The sequence below is a fragment of the Periophthalmus magnuspinnatus genome, chromosome 11 (genome assembly GCF_009829125.3).
Source record: "Periophthalmus magnuspinnatus isolate fPerMag1 chromosome 11, fPerMag1.2.pri, whole genome shotgun sequence".
Lineage (NCBI taxonomy): Eukaryota > Metazoa > Chordata > Actinopteri > Gobiiformes > Gobiidae > Periophthalmus > Periophthalmus magnuspinnatus.
The window spans coordinates 13,087,803-13,107,860 of NC_047136.2; the positions used below are offsets into that span (position 1 = coordinate 13,087,803).

General features: G+C 38.4%; 4 protein-coding genes across 5 annotated transcripts in view; 1 reads left to right on the forward strand and 3 right to left on the reverse strand.

Annotated features, from left to right (window-relative positions):
- LOC117378616 (c-Myc-binding protein) overlaps positions 1-20,058 on the forward strand; it is a 54,772-nt gene that overhangs the window by 11,260 nt on the left and 23,454 nt on the right. The window lies entirely within an intron of this gene.
- Positions 489-4,361, reverse strand: rpl11 (ribosomal protein L11). Its single transcript, XM_033975390.2, has 6 exons — positions 4,268-4,361; positions 3,351-3,501; positions 2,932-3,038; positions 2,615-2,746; positions 1,970-2,080; positions 489-609 (listed from the first exon to the last, which is right to left on the reverse strand). Exons 1-6 carry the CDS (start codon positions 4,271-4,273, stop codon positions 580-582), a joined length of 537 nt encoding a protein of 178 aa, XP_033831281.2. The 5' UTR covers positions 4,274-4,361; the 3' UTR covers positions 489-579.
- Positions 5,543-11,904, reverse strand: LOC117378613 (elongation factor 1-alpha). The gene is made up of 8 exons (XM_033975252.2): positions 11,800-11,904; positions 10,883-11,035; positions 9,808-9,987; positions 9,097-9,393; positions 8,151-8,301; positions 7,108-7,364; positions 6,307-6,541; positions 5,543-5,886 (listed from the first exon to the last, which is right to left on the reverse strand). Exons 2-8 carry the CDS (start codon positions 11,024-11,026, stop codon positions 5,762-5,764), a joined length of 1,389 nt encoding a protein of 462 aa, XP_033831143.1. The 5' UTR covers positions 11,027-11,035; positions 11,800-11,904; the 3' UTR covers positions 5,543-5,761.
- LOC117378614 (elongation factor 1-alpha) overlaps positions 12,056-20,058 on the reverse strand; it is an 8,828-nt gene continuing 825 nt past the window's right edge. The window contains exons 2-10 of one of the 2 annotated variants that reach the window (XM_055225201.1): positions 20,023-20,058; positions 18,540-18,602; positions 15,089-15,281; positions 14,171-14,324; positions 13,734-13,913; positions 13,214-13,661; positions 12,888-13,144; positions 12,574-12,808; positions 12,056-12,495 (exon numbers count right to left, since the gene is read on the reverse strand). The exon at positions 20,023-20,058 is cut by the window's right edge and continues 3 nt beyond it. In XM_055225201.1, the coding sequence (XP_055081176.1) occupies positions 12,374-12,495; positions 12,574-12,808; positions 12,888-13,144; positions 13,214-13,661; positions 13,734-13,913; positions 14,171-14,314 (1,386 nt within the window). In that variant the 5' untranslated portion in view covers positions 14,315-14,324; positions 15,089-15,281; positions 18,540-18,602; positions 20,023-20,058 and the 3' untranslated portion in view covers positions 12,056-12,373. The remainder of the gene's footprint in view (positions 12,496-12,573; positions 12,809-12,887; positions 13,145-13,213; positions 13,662-13,733; positions 13,914-14,170; positions 14,325-15,088; positions 15,282-18,539; positions 18,603-20,022) is intronic. The other variant, XM_033975254.2, reaches the window with a different exon arrangement.

Below are 20,058 nucleotides of genomic sequence, written 5' to 3' on the forward strand. Positions count from 1 at the left end.
ATCTTTGTGTATTTGAAACAAAAAAAAAAGAAAAAAAAGGTAGCTGTAGAATGTTTTTAAGTGCAATGGAGAGAAATCGTGCAGGGTAAAATGTGAAAGATGATGATCAAATGAATTAAAATGGCAGCAAAATTCTGAAAAATCTGAAGTGACAAATGTTGCATAGGATTTTTCCCAAACCAAATTTTAGAACTTTAAAAAGAGGCATAAAAGCGATCAAAGCATGCAATTGAGAAAATCTTGTTGTGGAGAATAAAACAGCAGGTAAATGTGGATTTGTAAATTGAACTAGTAAAAATGTGCAGGTGGCTTTAATTTGGAAATAAAAGGCAATTTGATCAAATACAGTTCAATGTTGTTTTTGTCTTATTACAAATGCTCATATTTTAACTTTGATCCATAAATTCAAGCGTTGTATTTTTAAACAACCTGAACCACATTTTTTGACAGCACCTGTTTTGGGAGCAGTTTCGCAAAACTACTCCCAATATAGCCAAAATGTTGCAAAAATTAGGAAATGTACAACAAATGTAATTTTTTGTTTTTTATTGTTTGTTATAAACATGAAAAGTTGGATCTCTACTTTCCGGGGAGGATGATACCGTCGTACTGGAAGAGAACAAACAAAAAACAATGTTAAATTTCAATACAACAATTCAGTGAGTAAAACCTCATCTAACAGTAACCATCTCAAGGTTAAAAAAATAATAAAATCAAGACCTCTTGTGGAACAACTGAGTAATTTCCACAAAAAGTTTAATATATTTTAAATAGTGAAAAATTGTGTTATTGGTAAATGTAACAAAATCTGTATCATTTTATTTTCTCTCACACAAGGCCCTGGCAACACATCACCTCCACTGGCTTCCCATAAAATATCAGATCCAGTACAAGAGTCTTCTCACCTACAAATCTCTCTGCACAAAGGCCGCTCACCAACTCTGAGCTGCAACAAATCTACACATCCAGGTTGTGGACCACGGGAGACAGAGCCTTCTGTTTCCAGGCCCCTACGCTCTGGAACACTCGCTTCGCACATAAAAATTTCTCAAACTACTGATCAGTTCAAATCTCTCTTTAAATTGGACTTTAATCCCACCTACGATTATGAAGCGATTTGGGTGTTTTGAAAAGTGAAATAAAAAAAATTAAAAAAGGGATTCCCCCCCCCCCCCCCCTTCAACATTAAGTCATGTTAAACAAGGCAGTGTTCAACTATTTTAAGAATAATATACCTTCACTAATCCATTCTCAAAGTATAGCAAGTGAACATTATTCATCTTTTTCAAAGCAGTTAATTTGAAAGTCATTGCTTTTTATAGTTGTTTTTTTTAGAGCAAATAAGGTTGTGTGAAAAAATTAAAGATTGGTAGTTTGCAATCTAAACTGTGGTCTCTCGGTAACGCGAGTGCATTTTATTTTTTTTTATAGATTTATGGCCAATCCTGTGGCATTAAGAGTGCCTGGTGCTGAGTAGTCACTGCTCATTTCGTTCTGAGCCAAAGCACATCTGTCTCTTCACATGCCTCCTCTTTTGCTTCTCATAAAGATCAAAGTTATGGGATCTAAACAACAATTTTTTCACCATTGATAAGTAAAACTTAAGGCATAATTTAGTGCATGGACATCACATGTGTTTCTGCCGATGGCTGTTGTGCGCATGCCTTTAGCGATCCTGGCACCCTCCTCTTATGCTTGTCTACATTTTCAATAAAGATGGAAAATGAAATGGAAAAGGGCCATCAATCAAAAAAAAGAAAGAAAATGTTTTCCCATATTGCCCAGCACATCAAAAATACAGTCACCATAGCGGTACTGTACACAATTTTAAATCATAAGGAAAATGCTCATTACAAGTCATAAACCCACTAAAGCAATCCCAAATAAATTCAGGATTAATTCAGAGACAATTTGGCTAAATATGTAGATTAATCCTGATTGAGTGTCAGTTTCAGTCTGAAGAACTCACTTTTTGCTGGAACCAGCGCATGGCCTCCTCTTTGCGGATGCGGTGCTTGAAGCCGATGCGGCCTCGTTTCCGCTTCTTGTCGGCAATGCTGAAACCGGGACGGCCCAAAACCTGCAGGACAAACCAGGAGTCAAACTATATCATAAACTCTTGTTGTGTTATTCCATCTCAAAAATAAAGACAGTGCCAAGGTGAGCTAAACAATGATGTTTCTGTATAGTTAGACAGCAAATAGGAAACAACTTTGCTTTGGAAAACCCATTTACAGTAATACAACTGATTCATATTGCACTCAAATTTCACGTCAACAGTACAATACAACAGAAAGGAGCAAAAACGAGAGAAGCCGAGACACTTAACAAGGCTTTTTTGAATACATGTCTTACTATTGTTGGTCAGCCACTGACAAGTGGCAATACAGTTCAACAGAGTTATCTTCATTTTACCAGTTGGTACAGTACAGACACAATTTCTAAGTGCAAGTTACACAATTCAACCACATACCACCAAGAGAATATTCACACAAATCAAAACAGTGTTTCACTGCTCAGAAAAATATACTCATACTTATTGTATATGGCAGCTCAAAAGGGTAAAAACATCAGGCAATCATTTATATTTTACATTTGTGAAACTGGCACTCACCACGTAGAAGTCCAGTCCGTAGATGCCAATGCTGGGGTCATACTTGATTCCCAGATCGATGTGTTCCTGGATTCCAAAGCCAAAGTTTCCGGTGTCCGAGAAGTTGTTTTTTCTCAACTCATACTCACGCACCTAAAAACAACACACATTAATGTACACTGGAAAATGGATAAATCAACACCTGCTCCATTTAGGAAAAACAGGCCATTAATCTGCAAGACTATAACCATAACAATATTACAACACATTTTATAACAGATATATTCATTTTGATTAGATTGAAATTATTTGGGTTAAAATAAAAATGTTGTCCAGACCTTGAGTCCCTTCTCCAGGATCTCTTCGGCTTTAGCCCCTCGGACGGTGCAGTGGACAGCAATCTTTTCATTTCTACGGATACCAAAGGATCGCACAGTGTAGCGGGCTACAAGACAAAAGTGAGAGACAACTTATTTAGAATGAAATTAAAAGCATAATGATTTCTCAATTATCAAGCAATTTCGCCATTATCCGATTGTTTTAAAAAGGTAAACTGCAATCCATAAGAGGGCCAACAGAAGCTCAGTAGGTATCGCTCAATTATCCACCAACTCAAAGTCAAATTCCCTTCAATGAACGCATAATGCCATAATAGGCACTTAACTAATTTTGTGTCTATGGATATGTTGCCGTGCATAATCCAACATAAGATTTCTTTAGTCAAGTTATTGTACATTTCTGGTTTTATGAACCTTACCCTTGGAGAACACAGGGGTCTGTCCAGTTAGCTGCTCCAGCACTTTGGCAGCTCTGGTCAGTCTGTCTCCGCTCTCTCCCACACAGATGTTCAAGCAGAGTTTACGGATACGCAGCTCCCTCATGGGGTTCTCCTTCTTCTCACCCTGGTCCTAAAAACAAAGAAAATGTTTATGAAGATGGAAGGCAAAACCAAATCAAAATTCCTTCTCTGCTGTAGACATGTTGGGACCTAAAACTTCTATGTTTCGAGAATTGAACGCACAACGTTCATCACGTTTTCTTCTTTGACCCAAGCACAAATGACAACAAGCCTTCGTGAACGTTAATCAATCTGTGTAATTAAGTCAATGTTAAACTTCTATTCTGCACAATATATAGGCAACATCTTACACCAATACTAAAAAAATAACTTTTCTGACCATTTTTGCATTAATCTATAGACAGAGGGTTGCCGAAAAAAATGTGTTCCTTAAATTCAACGGGACCCTCACATGCCGGTGAAGGGACATGTCAGTACATATTCCCTGTGCTAGCTTTGCAGGTGCTAATTCGTGTCCTGGAATCAAAATACAGCTTTATAAACATTACACGGCAACTCCGAATAGTACAGTCAAGGGAATAGATTGAGCCGATTTCATACGGTAATATCACTGTCGCGTTAAAGACTAAAATAAGGTATAGTTGTCATCTTGTCTGGAAATCATGTTAGCTAGGCTTAACACTGCTCTATATGGTAGTTTTATAGTCATCAGTGACGTTTTCACAAGAAATGAGACACTATATTGGTCCTAAAGGAAGGCATCTATGTGTATGAGCGGCAGAAATGTGTTAGAAGGACGTTACCGCCCCGATGAGAGTGGATTTTATCAGCGGAATCGTTTCAAACACAGTGGTATAATGTGAGCCAGTACTCACCGCCATGTTGGATCACTAGAAGAGGACGTGACGCTTCCGGTGACAACTATTTATAGTGTCGTGTTCCTTTCAAAATAATCCGAACAAAAACAAGACTATTTAACAAGGGTTCCATTTACGTTTTAAGGTTTGTCAATGTTGGTTTTATGTATGTTACAGAGTAGTGGGCCGATCAAAATAGTCGGGTCGTGCATTCAAATGCCATTTTTGGAAGAAACCAACAAATGTAAAATTGTCCCCATGCTGTAACGTGAAACCACTGCTCATTATTCATGCCTCTTTTAATAATAATAAAAAAAAAAAAATCTATGGGGAGAAGTGACTATTTATAAAATATCGAAAGACAAACAATTTAACTACACAATGATTTTATTATATATTATATTTGTCATATTTTGTATATAAGACACCCCTTCCCCTTTATGTTGTAAAATGCCTTTTTACAAGAAGCTTTGTTTCCATAAAGTGTGTCCATTCTGGACACTTTATAACACCGGTCACTTTAATAAGCCACTTTGCACTGTTGTTCTGATGCTGCTATTGTACATATTTTTTCCCTTTAAGTATTTCATTTGATTTTTTTAAGCATATCTTTTTAACTTTGTGCATGCTCTTATTTGTATTTGTATTTATTCAGTGTGTTTATGTTGCACTTTTTCACCGTATCAAGTTCCTAGTTTGTGAACTGTGTTCACAGACTATGGCAATAAAAGTCTTCTGATTCTGATTCTGATTCTGATAATTGTATACTCATATTTCTATCATTTGCCTGACCCATAATGGGTTTCAGAGTACAGTAGGCTCTCTATTCATATAAAAATGCACATATTCTGTGTGATGTTCATCTATTTTATTTGTCATCTCTCAATCTAGTGATTGGGATATCAATGTGTGACCCTCATGTATAGAGCAAAGGTATAGAGGTTTGTAAATGGAGTCTTTTCTTAGGATGTGAGTAACCCCATGTATCTAGTGACAAGAAATTTTCCATAGCACTGCTGTGCAAAAGAAAGATATCTAAGACTTGGTGATGCATTTCAAAGGTATAATAATAAATAATAATGTGTAGTAGTATCCACAGCTGCCCTGGGACACCATCAGTCATTCATACTAGGCAAGTTGGGTAAATTGCTATGTAGTAGGGTTTTTTTTAAGAATCCCAGAAAGAGTAACTATGAATTTGGTGATGGCTTATAGGGATCCAAATAAATAAACAACATATACATTTATGGCTTTTGATGTTAGCTGTAAACAAAAAAGTGACAAAAACAGACATTTTTATTTGACAATGTTTTAATTTTTTTACATTTTACTGTTAAATTCTTAGTCTTCCCTAAACAGAACCAGCCCTCTTTTCCTCCGGAAGCTTTTACGATGGGTTTTGATCAGCATTAGCCAGTCCTTGAGTAGAGAGCTGTGCCTCAGAGAAGTGGGTGCTGGGTACAGAGGGAGCGGAGAGGGTGGGACTTTATGTGGGACACCCTGCATCACGGTTCATTTCTTCTTGTCGGCTTTCTGTGCAGACTTGGTCACCTTTCCTCCAGACAGTGCCTTCTTCTCCACAGACTTGATCACACCCACAGCGACCGTCTGCCTCATGTCACGAACAGCAAAACGACCTGGAGACAAAAGGAACATTTTAAACAAAGAAGTTTTTTTTTTCTAACTGTTCCAAGGTTGGATAAATGGAGAGGGTTGAAGGAAGGATATGTGATGTAAAATAATATGACATGACATAATGTCAGTCAGAAATCGCGAAAGCTAGTGGTCATTACATGAACATACAATTTAGTATAAATTATGTACATTTTACAATATTTTCACCTTTTTATGTTTACCTGACTATATCTGATAACAATATTATCACATTATGGTCATGAATTACCCCATAACTGAGATTAGCCTCTGTTGATGCTATAAACTCAAAACTTTGTTTAATTATTATTACTAAGTCTACGTGAAACCATGAGACTGACAAAGACAGATGGCATGCACACAAAAAAAGGAATTCATATTTTAGTATAAACATGAGTGCTTACCCAGGGGAGGGTACTGGGAGAAACTCTCCACACACATGGGTTTTCCGGGTACCATGGTGATGATGGCGGCGTCTCCGGATTTGAGGGCTTTGGGGTTGTCCTCCAGCTTTTTGCCTGAGCGGCGATCAATCTTCTCCTTGAGCTCGCTGAACTTACAGGCGATGTGAGCCGTGTGGCAGTCCAACACGGGGGCATAACCCTGGGCGATTTGACCTGGGTGGTTCAGGATAATCACCTGTGAAGAGGAAACATGAAAATTAATATATTACACATACAAGTTGTGCAACATAATTATGTTGATCAAGTTGGGATGGTTAGTGACCTGAGGCTAGTGATGAGCAATACCAAGTAATACATTGGTAAGTTATCAATCCAATACAATACCATTGTGTTTTGTATTAAAATGCATTGAAACTCTTCTACTCTTAAAAAATACTTTGGTGTCATTATCTTTACTCCACCCCAGCTTGAACTCATCTAAAAATACAATTTCTATGCCAATAAATAAAATATATTTCAAAAATTGTTAGTTTATCAGATAACTTTTAAGTATCAATATTTTGGCCCACTACCTTCACCTTTGCCTTTGTGTTTCATCTTAGTTGCTTGGTAACAGTTTGGTCTTTTTTTTATAACTTTGTTATACACATTGTTATTTCTAGCATCCAATTGTTTTAATTTTTCCAAATATAATTGCTGTTGTTATATGAATTAGGAAAAAACTCTATACACTGTCAATTAGTGCATAAATACTTGTTTGTTCTTGATAACTAAAGCTGCTAACTCTTCCCTGTACTGTACCTGGGCAGTGAAGTTTTCTGCAGCCATTGGGGGGTCATTCTTGCTGTCGCCGGCGACATTGCCACGGCGAATCTCCTTGACGGACACGTTCTTGATGTTGAAACCAACGTTGTCTCCGGGCAATGCCTCGGGCAGAGACTCGTGGTGCATCTCCACAGACTTCACCTCAGTGGTCAGATTTGGGGGAGCAAAGGTCACCACCATACCGGGCTTCAGAATACCAGTCTCCACACGGCCCACGGGGACAGTGCCGATACCTATAAGAGAGGGTAATTTAGGTCTGGACATTCAGATAACCTTATAAAAGTACACATTGTTCATTTTGAGCTTAATATATTTTGCTTGCACTTATCCTATTGTTTTGATTTGTGTTTAGTCCCATTTAACCTTTACCTGTCATTTATTTTAAAATATTTACTATTTTTGCTACTTAAATTATTGAGATTATTATTACCGCTTATATTTTGATCATTGTTATTGTATTGTAATATGTGAACTACTGTATCCAAGTAATTTCTCTTATAGATCAATAAAGTTTGTCTATAAAGTGGAAATAAGGGACAGGGTAAATTGACAATAAGTTATTATGGCTGTGCTCTGGTTTGGCCCCAGTTTAGTTGTGATGTAGACATTAAACCTGATCACTATTAGTGACCAGACCCAATAATTCACTATATTATGACAAAAAGCTGCATTTTAACAATATCCATTTTAGATGCCCCCCATGTCTATTAAATATTATGGGCCTATAGAATGCTGCAATGTCATTTGAAACCCAGCAAATAGTAAGTGTTAAGTGTTAATGCAGCCAGCTATTACAATTTCAATCATTTTAGTTTGACCAAGATGACCCATCAAAGCTCAACTATGAGAAGACTTATAATGACTATCTTTTCAACTTACTTTTGTTTTATTTGGTCTGTTTTTCTCTATAATGCTGTTGTGCCAGTTAAATCTGACCTTGTATTTCCCTGACATTTCAGTTATGTACAGAATATAAGATAATATTTATATTCTGTGGTTATGCTGTTTTTACTTCTTACCGCCAATCTTGTAGACGTCTTGCAGGGGGAGACGGAGGGGCTTGTCTGTGGGGCGGGAGGGGGGCATGATGGAGTCCAGAGCCTCCAGGAGGGTAGTTCCACTGGCACCACCCTCTTTACGCTCAATCTTCCAGCCCTTGAACCAGCCCATCTGAACAACAGGCACGGGAAATATACAGTATGTTAGACATTTGGTACATGGTTAACTTCAGACTATACTAACTGGCCAATCACAATATACTTACCGGTATATATATATATATATATATATATATATATATATATATATATATATATATATATATATATATATATATATATATATATATATATATATATGGTCGAATAAACATGAGTTCTTATTATTGCTAGGTTTAGAATGACTTATGATGTAAATGATATGTTTGCCATTGATCAATGATCAATACTAGTTTAGATACCATGATAAGCATGTTGTTTCCATTGTACAGATAGAAGACGCCAGCTCAACTAAAACAGTTTTGTACAGTTTGGGAAACTGGGCCTTATGCCTAAATTTCTCTGCTCCCATCCTGACTGTTCATATAAAGACATTTTAGTTTATTGACAATTGCAATTACACCAAAACTACTAAAACATATTGTTGGATTGTATTTATATTCAGGCAAGTGTATTTTTTATTATTAAATTATTGTTTGCATGTCTTTCATTTATGTTGCGTCATATCGCCAAAGCAAATTCCTAGTTTGTACATTTTGTTTACTTAAAATGGCAATACAACTTTTTCTAATTATCTCACTTTTTCACTGGGTTTCAGCATTGATAATTTTCCTATCACAAATAGTAAGTGAATTTTAAGTCCCCCTGGTAATTGAACCAGGGACATTGTAGTTATGTAAAAGTTTTACCAGTAGACTCTTTAAATATCCATAGTTTTTCAAAAACACCATAAACTTTCATCTCTCACCTTCTCACTAGCCTCGAGCATGTTGTCTCCGTGCCATCCAGAGATGGGCACAAAAGCCACAGTTGCTGGGTTGTAGCCGATCTTCTTGATGTAAGCGCTGACTTCTTTGGTGATTTCCTCAAAGCGCTTCTGACTGTATGGGGGCTCGGTGGAGTCCATTTTGTTAACCCCCACGATGAGCTGTTTGACTCCGAGAGTGTAGGCCAGCAGAGCATGCTCACGGGTCTGTCCGTTCTTGGAGATACCGGCCTCAAACTCACCCACACCAGCAGCAACGATCAGCACAGCGCAGTCAGCCTGAAGTTAATAAACAGTTATTGGATAAGGTCTTGCAACTTTGCTTTACATCAAATCTATGCAGTGTTTGATGCTCTAAACATAATTTTGTAGCTTTCTATGACAAGAAAATCTTGAATCTTAAAATTAAACATGAATCAGGGAAGGGTGTAGCAAGTCTAAAATCATTTGAAAAACATATTAACATAGGAAAACATTCATTTTATGCAACTCGGGAAATACTGATGTCACAGAAACATTTTAATGCAGTCATGGGGGCAGGAATAACTATGTTTTTGACACCAATAAAAATGATCTGTTTCATCATTCAGCTTTTCAGCTTTCAGATATTAAAATTACAGTAAAATCAACACAAAAAACTACCCTTTCCCCATCTAAGTGTGAATTCATGACCAATACGACGCTCTGATTTACCTGAGAGGTGCCAGTGATCATGTTCTTGATGAAGTCCCTGTGTCCAGGAGCATCAATGATGGTCACGTAGTACTTGCTGGTCTCAAACTTCCACAGGGCAATGTCGATGGTGATACCACGCTCCCGCTCAGCCTTCAGTTTGTCCAGCACCCAGGCATATTTGAAAGAGCCTTTGCCCATCTACAGCATCGGGAGCCAGAGAGAAAAGAGGGAAACTAATTAGAATATCTGTAAATACTGATTGACAGTTTTATACCTGCTCTTACCTATATTTGTCTTTTTACATTTGTCTTGATATACTTTTACATAATCCAGCACAACACATTAATCTTTTGTTTTTGTTGCCAGCAAATACACATTGTTTATTATTTTGGCAGATGTAAATAAAGTAAACAAGTTGGGAATTTATTATATTTTCCTCCCACTATCCTTATAATTTCTTAAAATATCTTCTATTTGACTATTAATTAACAAAATAAATCTATGCAATTAAGATGTGTACAATACAGCTAACATACGTTTTGTTACAAGTAATTTTGTTTTATTTGTTCTTGAGATCATGGACAATGCGATTTCTACTATATGCAAGCCTAATTAAGAGAAGATAACCGACTCCACCTAATTAGAATGCTTTGAAACATTTTGGACTTAAAATGTGACTAATTTCCTCTATTTAAACAAGAGGTGTTCAAACTATGGCCCTGAGTCCAAATACTGTCCTCAGATCAATTTTGTCTCAGACTTTCTGCTGAATTGGCAAAAATATGGCCAGACAGTACTTTTTTCAGTATTTGTGCCATTACCTACATAACGTAACTTGCATTGTAACCATAGACTGTATTAAGAAGTCAGTCTCTGATCTATACAGTCTGTAATTGTGACACAGAGCTAAAGTTTAAGGTTCAGGCTGGTCCAGACTGTTCAATAGCGCTTTTCCTGCTTTAACCACTAGATGGCACTCGTTAACAACATGACTGACACCACAGAGCCACACCCGCCTGTCCTCTCCTCTCGTGCACTGTGTTTTAATGATCATATGACGTGGTTATTTCATACTGTCCCCCTGCAGCGGTACCTCAGCTGCCTCCTTCTCAAACTTCTCGATGGTTCTCTTGTCGATTCCACCGCATTTGTAGATCAGATGGCCCGTGGTCGTGGACTTTCCGGAGTCGACGTGTCCAATGACCACGATGTTGATGTGGGTCTTTTCCTTTCCCATTGTGCTTTACTGCTCCAGAACAAATTACAACAGTATAAGGCATTTGATCAATAGACAATCCAAAGCGGGTCTATTGAAATGGGTTTTCTAAGAGCAATAAACACAATCTAGACCACGAAACTTTGTATTAAACAATTATAGATATCAAACAGCTATTAATGACTTTGAAGTTTATTTCTTTAAGTGTATAGGCCCTTTTAAGCATTATATGGCCTACAGTCAACGATCACGTGAGACTGAAAATAAAATAACTAGCCATCTCATATTTCTCATTCACACAAGCCTATTCGATACATTTTGTTTATTCCAATTTTAATATATTGGTGGGTGAACAGTCTCCAAGCAGGTTTTGAGCAATTTATAACGTTCTTAAAAAGTCAAATGTGCCATTTTTCCCCCAGACACTGTCAAATACTTGTCAGTAGTCGGTGCTGTGGTGTCACAGGAGACAGATCAGGGTGAGTCAGTCGCCATGTGCTCTGAATACCGGCGTGCGCCTCCATGTTGAGCCGGGAACGCGCATCCGCCATGTTACTGCAAGCGCGCTCCCGCTCAGAGCACAAAATCAGCAGAAATGAAAGACTTGTATACAGCAGGGATGGCAAAAATGACAAAATGCGACCAAATTCGTCAACTATCCTTTTCAATTATAAATGAGTGAAAAGACAGTAATAAAAATTAATCCTTCAAGCCACGCAGCCCTCATTTTGTACAAAATTTTGGCACATTTCTAGACATCAACATGCATGTTATAATTACAGAAAATTTCAAACCTGTGTCCAGCAACAAGATGACCCCAACTTTGAGCAGAGGGAAAAAAGGACAGAGGGTGACCCACGTTGGGCTTTTATACTGGGACACCGGGTGGGAGGTCTGCCAGGGCTCTTGTTGCTGTCAAACTAAAATAAGTAAAGCCATTGGCTGTGGGAGCATAACTTATCTAGGCGATTGGACGACAACTACATGGTCAAAAACAGCTGCAGCACAGCCTGTGACTTCAGTACCACATTGAGGAGCGGGACAACAATCTCAATTTTTTCAAAGTTTTATTTTTATTAGTTACCAGCAGCCTTATTCCAATCAAATATGGCATTTAAACATCAAGAGTTCTAAACCATTTCCAACTTAAACTCAACTGAAGAGGCACCGTCTGATTTAAATGACAATGCCGCAGTACTTTTTCCTGCGAAAACTTTTACGATGGGTTTTAATCAGCATAAGCCAGTCCTTAAGTTGAGAGCCCAGCCTCAGAGAAGATGGTCCAAGAAAGAGGGTAATGTGGGGGGCAGGGGCGGCCTGCAGCTGCCGGCAAACCGCTCCCTTCTGGTGGAGGTCCTGCACGACCATTCATTTCTTCTTCTGGGCCTTTTCTGCAGCCTTTGTGACTTTGCCGGACACGTCCTTGGTGGTCACCTGCTTGATGACACCGACAGCCACGGTCTGCCTCATGTCACGTACAGCGAAACGACCTGCGGGGACAAAAGGTTAGCCACACGCTGTACTACCTACATGGCCATGCATGTTTAATGTTGCATAAACAATCTTACCAAGGGGAGGATAGTTGGAGAAGGACTCCACAACCATGGGCTTCTGTGGGATCATCTTAACAATGGCAGCATCTCCAGATTTGACAGACTTGGGGTTGTCCTCAAGCTTCTTGCCAGAACGACGGTCAATCTTCTCAATCAGCTCCTTGAACTTGCAGGCAATGTGAGCAGTGTGGCAGTCCAGAACTGGGGCGTATCCCTCGTTGATCTGGCCAGGGTGGTTCAGGATGATGACCTGTACAAATAAAGTAATTATAGCCAATAATTAAAGATAATTCAAAATGAACATTTGATTAAATGAAAGTGGTAAACACCTGAGCATTGAAGCACTCAGCAGCCTTGGGTGGGTCGTTCTTGCTGTCACCAGCCACGTTTCCACGACGGATTTCCTTGACGGACACGTTCTTGACGTTGAAACCAACGTTGTCTCCAGGCAGAGCCTCAGGCAGAGACTCGTGGTGCATCTCCACAGACTTCACCTCAGTGGTGAGATTTGGGGGAGCAAAGGTCACCACCATACCAGGCTTCAGGACACCAGTCTCCACACGGCCCACAGGGACAGTTCCAATACCTGATGAGAAAAATATGCTAAGCATATTGCCAAGTGATTAATTGAAAAAATAGACATTTAAACACAAACCTCCAATTTTGTAGACATCCTGCAGGGGCAGACGGAGGGGCTTGTCTGTGGGGCGGCTGGGGGGCAGGATGGCATCCAGAGCCTCCAAGAGGGTAGTACCACTGGCATTTCCCTCTTTACGCTCGATCTTCCAGCCCTTGAACCAGCCCATCTTCTCACTGGTCTCGAGCATGTTGTCTCCGTGCCATCCAGAGATGGGCACAAAGGCGACAGTTGCTGGGTTGTAACCGATCTTCTTGATGTAAGCACTGACTTCCTTGGTGATTTCCTCATAACGGGCCTGGCTGTATGGGGGCTCGGTGGAGTCCATCTTGTTGACACCAACGATGAGCTGCTTCACTCCAAGTGTGAAGGCAAGCAGAGCATGCTCACGGGTCTGTCCGTTCTTGGAGATACCGGCCTCAAACTCACCCACACCAGCAGCAACGATCAGCACAGCGCAGTCAGCCTAACAAAATAAACCATAGGGTCAGGGGAGGTCCATTTAAACACCATTTCTTAAAAATGCACTCTGATTTACCTGAGAGGTGCCAGTGATCATGTTCTTGATGAAGTCCCTGTGTCCAGGAGCATCAATGATGGTCACGTAGTACTTGCTGGTCTCAAACTTCCACAGGGCAATGTCAATGGTGATACCACGCTCACGCTCAGCCTTCAGTTTGTCCAGCACCCAGGCATATTTGAAAGAGCCTTTGCCCATCTACAAAAACACAGGAGAGATTAATGATCATTTTATTTAACAGGACTTCACATTTCAGTAAATTTTCAGAAGAGTTTGGGTGGATTCCCTTTTATTAGCCGTTACAGCAGCACTGACTCAATGCTGCTGAGGCGCACAGGCCCCACCCCGCGTGCGCGCTCACGGCGCTACACCCTCGTGCCAAAAGCGCCCAGAGCCGATGCCGCCATTTTGAACAGAGTCAAGATGCCATTTCAGATAAGAAAACTAAAACTGACCTCAGCTGCTTCCTTCTCGAACTTCTCGATGGTTCTCTTGTCGATTCCACCGCATTTGTAGATCAGATGACCGGTGGAGGTGGACTTTCCGGAGTCGACATGGCCAATGACCACGATGTTGATGTGGATCTTTTCCTTTCCCATTGTGTTGTTTCTGAACATTAAAACCGTCGCCATTAGTTGTATTACACATTTTATTCCAATAACCCAAAATTGACCGCAACAAGACGTTTCAAATGACGATGAACCCAACCCGGCTTTTCTTAAGTCAGGCGTGGATGGTGGGTCAAAAATATACAAAAATCGCTATATTACCAATTAAATGGGCTCATTTCAGTCATATTTTCATATCTGAAACATTGACAACTCGCCGCCCTTAACGTTCCATCGTTATTTAGCGGAAGCAGACTAGGCCTCAGTCGGCCCCGGTCCAGACGAAACACGTGTTCACTACAGGCCACGTCGGATTAAGTTACAAAGATTGACAAATATTCCGTAGCCATGTCCACCAGTGCCTCCACACCTGTTACTTAAGATTCACACACAGTTGTTTTAAAGGAGGGAGGCGAGGAATTCCTATCCAGCATCCCTCGAGTCAGGTTTCTAATCCGATCCTTTCTTTGTTCCAGCTAACTCAGCCTCCATCAAAAAAGCCGCCCACGAGTTTGAACAATTTCACTTATAAATGGCACTACTATTTGATCAAAACGCGGATTACAGCCAAAACACAAGCAGATTCAACCACATTGGACAATAGTTTAAAAAGCCACAGGTTATGCTTTAGCGTTACATAACTTTAAACAGACAAAATTGACGATAAAACAACAATTAACCACTTTTTTTCTACGTCTACAGGTGCGTAAAAGCGGACATAGCTACAACCAAGCGCCAAGAATGCGGAAAAGACGTGGGACTTACCGGTGTTTCTGGGTTTTTCAAGGCCAAAGCTGCTGCCCCTGAGCCAGGTAACAGAAAGAGAGAGATTAGGGGAGGGCCGTGAGGTTTTATAGCTGATGGGAGGCGGTCTGTCGAGCGCCGACTGCCCGCCTGCGCGTAATCCGGCAAATCAGGCACATTCCAGGGAAAAACGTCACCACGTCACCGGATGGACCTGGGAACCAATCCGCCTTGTATCATTAGTCACATCAATGTACCATTTTTCTTAACAGGGAGCCAGAAATTTGTTTATCATAGGGATTAAACGACACCCACAGCTATTCAACTTAATTTCAGATGCACTGCCGTATTTTATACTAAAGATATCACGCAACTTCATTATTTTGACTATGTGTTTATTACAGATACCTGAGTCTAGTTTGAGAATCCAATCTTTATTCTAATGATAATAGCCATTACATAATCTGCAATAGAAAATAAAGTCACTAGGTCAAGTTTTGAAGGTAACATCAGGTCATTTCTCTGTTACACAATCTGGTTTTGGGATCTAATCTCCAAAAAAAAAAAAAAAATACACAATACACGTTCCAATAATTAGTAGCCACCATTAGAAACTGGTATGACATTATAGATAACTAAATGCTATAATTTAATGGATACAAGTCTAAAATTCACCTTTTTGGTCTTATTAGTAATATACCCTTGCTATGGGCTGGCATTTAGCATTTAACATTACCTGACTAACACTGACTGCGTAAACTTTATAGGAATACTAGGTGAAACAGTTAATCTTGATATAATTTTACATAGCGAAACTAATGCTTTACATCACTTGAATTGGCCAAATTATTACCATGCAAACATGACTGCAATTTTAAACTTTATAAAACTTGTAGACAGTTGCAAAAAATATCTGTACTTTTTAAACACAAGTCAGGATACATTTCTGCATTTCACATTGACCAGATACCTGTAGTCAACATACAACGCTAAAAGATCCCACCCCACCCCCTATAGATACTGCAGACCCCGACTCAACACCACCTTCCTGTGATTTTCTGACAAGATTATCCCAAAGCATTTGCATTCACACAGTTGTCTTGACCCTGAAAAGACAGACCCCTGCTGTCTCCACAACGCCCATACAGATCCTTATTTACATTCATAGTAAAGCAAAGATCAGGTCAGGGGAAAATAAAATCAAGTAGTGCTGGATCTAAATCTTTTGATTTAAACTGTAACTTAAAATGAAGTTTGTATTATACCAGTCTGGAAAATCACAATTTGTGGCTATATTATGGTCTTATTTATTATTATTCTGTAAAGTATAGTAATATACTACTGCCAACCTGCTGTTATTATGTATTTAAAAAGTGATATTAATTATGGAGTTAAATTAGGAAACTTGGACCGTTTTCAAAGTTTTGCAGTTAATCAATGTTTTAGATTTTATATTTCTTGTTTTGTCATTTGCTTGAAATTAGTAGGCTATAGTAAAGTAGTTTGTTTAATTTAATTCTGCACATTTGTACAGGAAGTCAATGGAACTGTTTCTATTATTAAGCCATTTTTGATTAATGTTGTGGTAATAACAAATTATACCAAAAACCTAAAATAATAACATAAAAATTAATAACAAAATGTACTCAATTTGAACTGAAATTTAAGGATTTGTAGCTGTAAAATAACCTGTGATGCTATAATAAGGTCAAAAGAACAGTCTACTCCTGCATCCCTTTGACACACATCCAAGTTTAGAGACAGCTGGCATCTCCAGTCATCATACAACTAATACAACAACTAATACGCATTTAGGTATCTGTGCACATCCACACATTGCCATACACACTCAGTGCTCTTTGGTTTGCCTCCATGGAGTTCAGGTAACAGGCTACTTCACCAATGCAGCTGCTCCTATCAGTCAAAGCATGGCAGACAGCTAGGGTCTAACTGCTAAGCTAACAAGCAGGCTGAGCCTTGTTAAAATGAGTGCTACCGTGCTAAAAGTTGTTTATAATTTATTTGTTTATTGATTTTTTTCATTGCTCTTTTGAAGACCACTGTGGTCATTGTTGCATTCTTTGGTCCTAAATAGTCCTATCTATTTTGCAAGTTTAGACCTGCGTTAACTATAGGTTATTCTTATTTAATCTTATTATAAATCTGGTTGAATACTTGTTTAATCTGTTCAGTTTAGTCTAGCGTGATAAACTACTATTACTACAACTTCTACTGTTGGGACTAGTAGGATATTACTATTGTTACTGTTTATCCATGGGTTTCAGAATGATGAAAAATTGGGACTTGAATAGTTAATTCCTATGGCAACTGTGCTAGATTTTCATTACAGAGCATACCCTGGTTATGTTAAACTTGCCCTCAACATTTTCCCCTGAATGCCGGTTACTGAAGAGAGTAACGCAATAACTTCAGGTGTGGTTGGTCTCATTCAATAGAGTGTATATATAAAGAGACAGCAGAACCTGTTTAGCAATGCACACCTAACATGTGACGTGAAAATATTATCCGACTTATTGAGAAAAACTTTCTATTATGGATTATTTGTGAAATTTGTAATATGGGTGTTATGGTGTATAGTACTATTATTTATTCATCCTTTTCTTCTGTTTTAAGAAGTATTATTATTTGTGTAGTTAGAAATTGAAATGTGATCATGATAAATGCCATAAAAGTAGCTATATAGCTAGAAACTTCCTCTCCATTTGAGTAACTGATTTGATTTAAAAAAAAAAAAAAAATGCATTGGAATTGGTTAATATGGCTTTTGTGGTCTTTACCTGATAAATTATATATAGTTAAAATCAATATGGATCAAATTACACTATTGTAATTTGGTCTGAAATGTATATTGAGGAGGTACAATAACAACCAATGGCTCAAAACAGCCATATTTGGTTTAGTTGTTATAACTTGTATGTATTTCATAAAGAAAATTGTACAAATACAGTTATCTTACAAGAATTTCAATGTGCTCTTCAAATTAACTGCTGTTGAGACATTCTTTCAACTTAAAACATACAGACAACTTCTTGGTACCTAGGGAAAGGAAAAGTCAAAAATGCAGTTTGTCCCCATACATTACTGAGTTAAAAAGCCACTGTTGAACAAGTAATTATGTAAACTTTAAGGATAAGGCAATTTGTCAAGGGGGAAGAAATTGGCAAAAATCCAAAAATGACGTAGTTTTCAAGATATAACCAGCTAAACCACCTGGAACGTGACTTCAACAACCTAAACAGGAAGTACCAGCCGACAAAGTCGAAAAACAAGCCAAGTTTATCAGTCCTGGAGGTAATGCTTTGTTTCATGCCAGATTCCCTTCCCTGTCCATAGAAAATGCCCTTCCGCTAGATCAGTGGTTTCCAAAGTGGTCCCAAAGCCATTTAAAATTGATTGATTGAACAGTAGATCTTATGTTAGGTTAAGGTTATGGTTAGAAATAGAATCAAACCTGATGTTTTCTTCATGGAGACAAGCATGTGACCAGACCACCAGACCAAGTTACAAGTCAAATCTGTAGATACATGTTCAAGGTTTTTAAAACACCTGCAATTTAATCAGTGCAAGACGGCTAAAGCTAATAACATTCAAGGCAAAGCAATAAAATCTCATTGGATATAAGCAGAAAAGTACCACCAGAAAACTTACATAGTGAACCTTTAAATGTGATAAATGTGAACCTTTAAATGTGAATTCTCTATCATTGCTTTAGTATGAATTTAACCAATGACTTAACAAAGCTCAGTGCAACAGCTGTGAATATATTTCTGGAACAAAATGAAACCTGTCTGCTTGTCTGTGTCAGACGAAAGAGAAGAGAGAGAGGAAAAAAGCATGAGAAAGAGAAGATGGAGGAGTACAAGGGAGAGAAAGGAAAGGAGGGAGAGGAGAGAAAGTGTGAATCAGTTTCTGGCAAAACGTCCATGTCGTGAGTCACTCTTGAGAGACACAGGTGTCCATGGCAACAGGGTAAAGAAAAACGCTCCAGAACAACGCAGCTTCAGTCTAAATTCATCTGTGGAAAAAAATTTAACTATATAATAATGATAATTTGTTGTAGATATGTTAATTAAGTTATGCTATTATTTGAGGTTTTTGGTCTAAATTATTGCATTGCAAGTGTTTTGATGAAGTTGTATTGAATATTTGAATAATAACAATGTATGAATTATTGACTTTGGCTTTTTGATTAGAGCTTTTGGTGCTGCTAAAAAATCTAAGAGGACAGAGGTTAAAGTCTGTTGGGCTTTCTTAATTATTACCTACTTGAGATACCCACAGCTCTGGCAATGATCAGTAACATGTAGACAGACATTTAACCTTTCTAAACACACACAATGCCTTGATTTATACAACTGATTGGGGCACTTAACGTTTACTTAATGCATTTACTTGACATTTCCTCATTTCTCCTCGGCTACTATTTGAAAAGTGTTAGCGTTTTAGTTAAGGGTTCATCATGACACATGATTCATATTTTAGAATACATTTTCATACATGAATTGTTAAATCAGTTTAATTCATGTTAGCATTACTTTTTAAATCTCCAATTTCGCTCTTAGTTTTTCTGTTATTTTCCATACATTCATTATCTATCAATTCTGTTCCTATGTCTTTGTTGATAAAGGTGATTGCATTTTCACACTTGATAACAGCTTATTAATCAAAGTTCACAGTGAATATAAATAAACCCCTTTTGTAACCCAGTGCCTTGTGTTGTCTGTCTCCTGCATAACCCTGAGCTTCACACTTGCAAAAACTTCACCATAGACATGTAAAACAAAAGGTTAACTCCTAAGTATGTTAATCTCATACATATCACCACCTTTTGGCTAAGAATATGTATGTAAGGGACAAAAAAAAGAATCCACAGTTTCAAGCCAAAGGGGGTCTACACTCCAAATGGGGGGGTTGATGTTGACTTTTGAATGTACCTTGACAAATCCAGTGATACCTTCTTCAGTCATTTT